This window comes from Egretta garzetta, unplaced genomic scaffold, assembly GCF_000687185.1.
Source record: "Egretta garzetta isolate BGI_Z169 unplaced genomic scaffold, ASM68718v1 scaffold179, whole genome shotgun sequence".
Taxonomy (NCBI): Eukaryota; Metazoa; Chordata; class Aves; order Pelecaniformes; family Ardeidae; genus Egretta; species Egretta garzetta.
The window spans coordinates 2366000-2370617 of record NW_009270001.1 but is presented as its reverse complement, the minus strand read 5'-3'; the positions used below and the strand labels follow the sequence as shown (position 1 = coordinate 2370617).

General features: G+C 45.6%; 1 protein-coding gene across 1 annotated transcript in view; it reads right to left on the bottom strand.

The window, feature by feature from the left end:
* Positions 1 to 1016: 1016 nt before the first annotated feature.
* LOXHD1 (lipoxygenase homology domains 1) overlaps positions 1017 to 4618 on the bottom strand; it is a 164089-nt gene continuing 160487 nt past the window's right edge. Inside the window, exons 41-42 of the mRNA XM_035903101.1 lie at positions 4054 to 4215; positions 1017 to 1497 (exon numbers count right to left, since the gene is read on the bottom strand). Coding sequence (XP_035758994.1) covers positions 1017 to 1497; positions 4054 to 4215 — 643 coding nt within the window. The remainder of the gene's footprint in view (positions 1498 to 4053; positions 4216 to 4618) is intronic.

Below are 4618 nucleotides of genomic sequence, written 5' to 3'. Positions count from 1 at the left end.
CCCTGGGGAGGGAGACGGGGCTCCAGAAGCAGTGATTTGTAAACAGTTTTTCTTGTTGGTACTTGTAGAGATACAAGTAGCTGGGAAGAGCTCATCATCTAGAGGAGCACTGGGCCTTATTGTGGCCGGGAAATCCCTTCTCCACCACAAAAAAAAACCCCAAAACAGCAATCCTTATTAAAAGAAAAAAACTAAAATGAATGGCAGCTGCTCTGAAACAGAGTTGGTATTCAGGCCATATAGGGTAAGGCTCTCTTGAGACTGCTTTGAATGTAGTTAGCACAGCTTCCTTATGGTGGAATTGATTATCTGGTAGGTCTTTTGCTCCGGCTGCCGTAATTGTAAATCTCAGCTCTTGGCAGACCCAGACAAATTCAGCCCAAGAGCTGGGTCTGGCTTGGAGGGGAGGAAGCCCACCGGTGGAAAACACCACCCAGATCCTCCCCCTTGAGACCTGTCTGGGTGGGTAACAGGTCCTTCCCCACCTCCCTGCAGAAAGCCCTGCTGTGCCCGCTGTGTTCCATGCGGTGCCTTCTGGAGGTGTGCACGTGTGCGTGTGGACATGCTGCGTTCACAGTTGCCAGAATGGGAAAAATCAAGACCTCCAGGCTCAATTTTCTTAAATATATTGACTGGATTGTCTTATCTTCTTTACTCATCTAAAAGGGGAGCCCATCAGTGGTGGAGGCCAGTGGTCTTTCCCAGCCCTGGAAGGGCAAGTCACTGAAAGCAGAAGCTGGCCTCTGAGCTCTTAAAGGATAGTTTATGGCTCTGACAGTTGTGGCTCTTAATCATAAATAAGTGAGAAATGTATTTATTTCATTCACAGTTTTATAAGTGCTTTAAAAAAAGCAGTAATGCTTTTACAAAATGTTAACCCAGGAAGCACATCTTGCGACTAAAAATCTCTCAATATAAAAGGCAGCGTTTTAAAAAGTAAAATCCAATATAAAGCAGTATCATGAGAAAAATGCACATGCAGAGGGGACTGAAACGCTCCTGTGGGCCTGCCCTCCTCAGTACCTAGGAAAAAGCTCCCTCCAGGTTAACCCATCACCGCGGTTTTCATCCAGCCACTTCCCACAGGGAAATATGGTGGTCACGCCGGTTGCCGAGTTGGTGATCTCCACCCGCTCCACCAGCCAGCCTGGGGCCAGCCCACTGTTGTCATGCTCAATACGGACTTTTTTTAGCTCCCCCATGTCCAGCGTTTCCAGGTAAAACCTGTTGGTTTTTCCCCGCTCGAAGAGGTTTCTGAACTTCTGCTTCAGCGCCCGCTTTCCTGAGTCCCCGTTCAACCCAAAGATGGTGATGAAGACGTTGGCATCGGTCCCCGCACCCTTTTCAAAGCCTGTGACCACGATGGTCTCATATTTGACTGGCACCAAGCTCCGAGCTTTGCTGGCAAAGCTCTCGGTGACCTTGGCACACTCGAAGACTTTGTAGTCCCTTCTCTTGTAACGCAGAGGGATTTTCACATTGCACCGGAAAAAGTATCTGCCGAAGGAAAATTAGCAGCAGGTTAATGGTATGGATGGCCACTTTATTATTGGGCAAATGTTACCAACTGGGCATGCTACTAAATTGCCCAGTATTAATGCTGTTTCTGTACTTTTCCATATATGTACTAGCACCAGAGCTTCTCTCTAAAAAGACAGCCGTGCTTGAACGTTGCAACTGCAACTGGAAAAGCCAACATCTCCCCAGACAGCCACAGACACCCTGCACACAGGAGGGTCGGTGTAGGGCACTTGCCACCTCTTTTGCTCGTGCAATGGCAGGTCCATTTACAGACCCACCGAGGCAGGAGGAGCAATCAACCCCCGCAGCTAACACAGCCCAGCGCTGCTGAGTATAACCGGCCTGAGAGCGGGGAGGGCAGCAGTTATCCTCACCAATGGCATGGTGAAGGTTGAGCTAGGAATTAGGAAAGAGGGAAGGGGAAAGATGGGAGGAGGAGGTTTAAATCTACCCCGCTTTCCTCATCTAGATGACCTAACAGGCAGAAAAACCCCATCAAGCACAGAAATGATAGGTACCAGATGCTGAAAGCCCTTGGCTCTGCAGTGCTGCCTCTGGTGATGTGCAGGGAGCACACAGCACATCCATAAATTACTGCATCCCTGGCACCCAGCCAGAGGCTGGAGCAGTCTGCTTTTAATGATGTATTTCATTTCCAATGATGCAGATCATTTCCAAGTGAGTGTTTTCCCCTCCCCTGCCTTCACCAAACTGCAGCAGGTCCTCCGGGAGGGAGAGTAGCTGGATTGCAGCACGTGCATGTAAAATACACACCTGGAGGAAGGGTTACTGAGAATCCAGCAGTACTGGGCTTCTTAAGCACTTCCAGCACATTTGACATTTTTCGCAGCCAAAGTAAAGCACTCCTTTCTCTGGAAAGAGGCTTTGTAAATGAGAAATTCTGATGGGAGCAAAACTTCAGGCTCAGGAACAGAAAAACTGTGTGAGAGTGGGGTGGAGGAGTTGCCTGATGCTGCAGTTTTATTTCCTGGGCTATGTAATGTCTCATGGTCTGGAGTTATAACAGAGGATGCCAGTCTTCGCGAGGGGCAGGAAGAAAAAAGATGACTGTTCTAGACCTGGGACTTGCAAGAAAAAGCTTCAAAATACAGCCCTTTCACATACTAAGATCTACTACTAAAAGGCAAAAATCCCAGTATAATTCAAAACTATTGCCACAGCAATCTCATTAATTGTCTTTTAATTTGGTCTTTGGCTTGACTGGGTGGGGTTTTTTAGAGGCTTGGGATACGGAGTACCTGAAGTGCGAGCTTGTAATCTGCTCCAGTTGATCACTTGCAGAGCAAACACTGCCGTGAAGTGCTGCATCTGCAGAGCTGGAGCCCTGCTTCAGCGCAGTGACAGGCTGCAGGCTTTACCGGTATCTCCTGGCTGCCCTCTTTAATTTAAAACAGCCTTAAAAAAAAATGGAGCTTTATGAGAAGATTTTTGGCCCCTTCAAAACATACTGCTTCAGCAGTTTCAGCATGCTCCTGATGAATTTAGTGCGCAGATTTGATTGCACAGCTGGACTTTAAGGGTTATAGGTTTTTCCCCACCAGGAGAAAAGAACATGTTTTAGTATGTAATTGACTGAGTTTTCATTCAGCAAATATTATTGTGGCTCTTCTGCTGGCTGATTAATTTGCTAGGAGAGACTCTTAACTTCTAAAAAAAACCAAACCACATCAAGGGTTTCTTCTTAAACACTCAATTGTCTCAGCTGGAACAAACTCCTTATAGGTAAATTCTTGAGCCGCAATGGAAATAATCATGGAGAAGAAAAGAAATCTACAGAAAATATTGTGGATATTTTCACTGAAGAGCAGTTTGTTCTGCAAATGGAAGACCTTAGCTGGTTCTTGCATAGTCCCTGTGCTATCTGCTCCCTCAGTTGTGAATGTCACCCCTTATAAAGATGGTGCTCAGATCAAAGAGTGTAGGACCTGATGTGCTCAGGGCTTTTCAGACATGCCTATTTTTCAGCCATGGCAGATTTCAGCCATTTTTAAATCAGAGTAGCTGAGTTGCATGGCTGCAACCTTTCCAGTGGGCCTTTTGGACCATACCAGAAGGATCTTTTGTCCAAACTGGTCTGAATTGGAGATTTGGGTATTGTCTTGCTCTCAACCTTTTTTTCTAGGAGCTCTTTTTACAGGACTTACCTAAAGGCCAGTCTGTGCAGAGCATCCTACAAACCCCTTAAATTTCAGTCAGTCTAAGTATTTTCCACAAGCTGAGACATCAATTTGTCATAGCTGCGAGAGTGACCCAAGCCAACTTGTTTATGAACTTATCTGCTCATGCAAATGCCCTCTCTAACAAGTCAGAAATTGCATGGGCAAGTCAGGCAGGGACATTCTGAGCCTGACACACCAAACAGCTTGTCCTTAGCTCTCAGAAAGGGATTAAGATTTGGTAAGACTTTCTGCTGTTTCTTAAGTCTGAAGTGCTTCAGGAGGACATGTGCAGAACTGCTCGGCTTCCCCATGCCCTCCTGGAGTGGCTCCTTGCAGATGAGAAGGCACTTACTTGTTGCAAAGCTCCATCTCCGTTATGATAATCTCTTGGACATGCCAGAAGACATCAGCTTTTGCAGACGACTTCTTCCCATCTTTTGGGCAGTGACCAACACAGATGGCTGCAATATCACCTACATTCTTTGAAGAAAACTGAAATGTGTCTGTTGCTCCCCTACAGGAAACAGGGATCAGTTTCAGTTAGTATCCTGAAGGCTGGTAGTGACTTGTCTCATACGGACATTAAGTAATTTGCACATGGCTACAGAAGATAGAAGATAAGCCTTCATTTAAAGTCATTTGATGTAACCTACAATCATTCAACACAAAGTATAATTTCCATATTCAAATTTAGTATTTTCTCTGATTATGGGTGACACTTTAAATTGTTGCCACTAGGACTTTCCAGGATAAACTTGAGCTGTTCCACATACAAAATCAATTTGCCTCATTACAGATAAAGCTAAAGAATGACTAATTTCCCCTCCGGCACTTATTCATTCATTCTTGACAGATACTGTATCTGTTACACATCTACCCACCATAGCTGTTTTAAATTTGCTAGTTCAGCCGCTCTT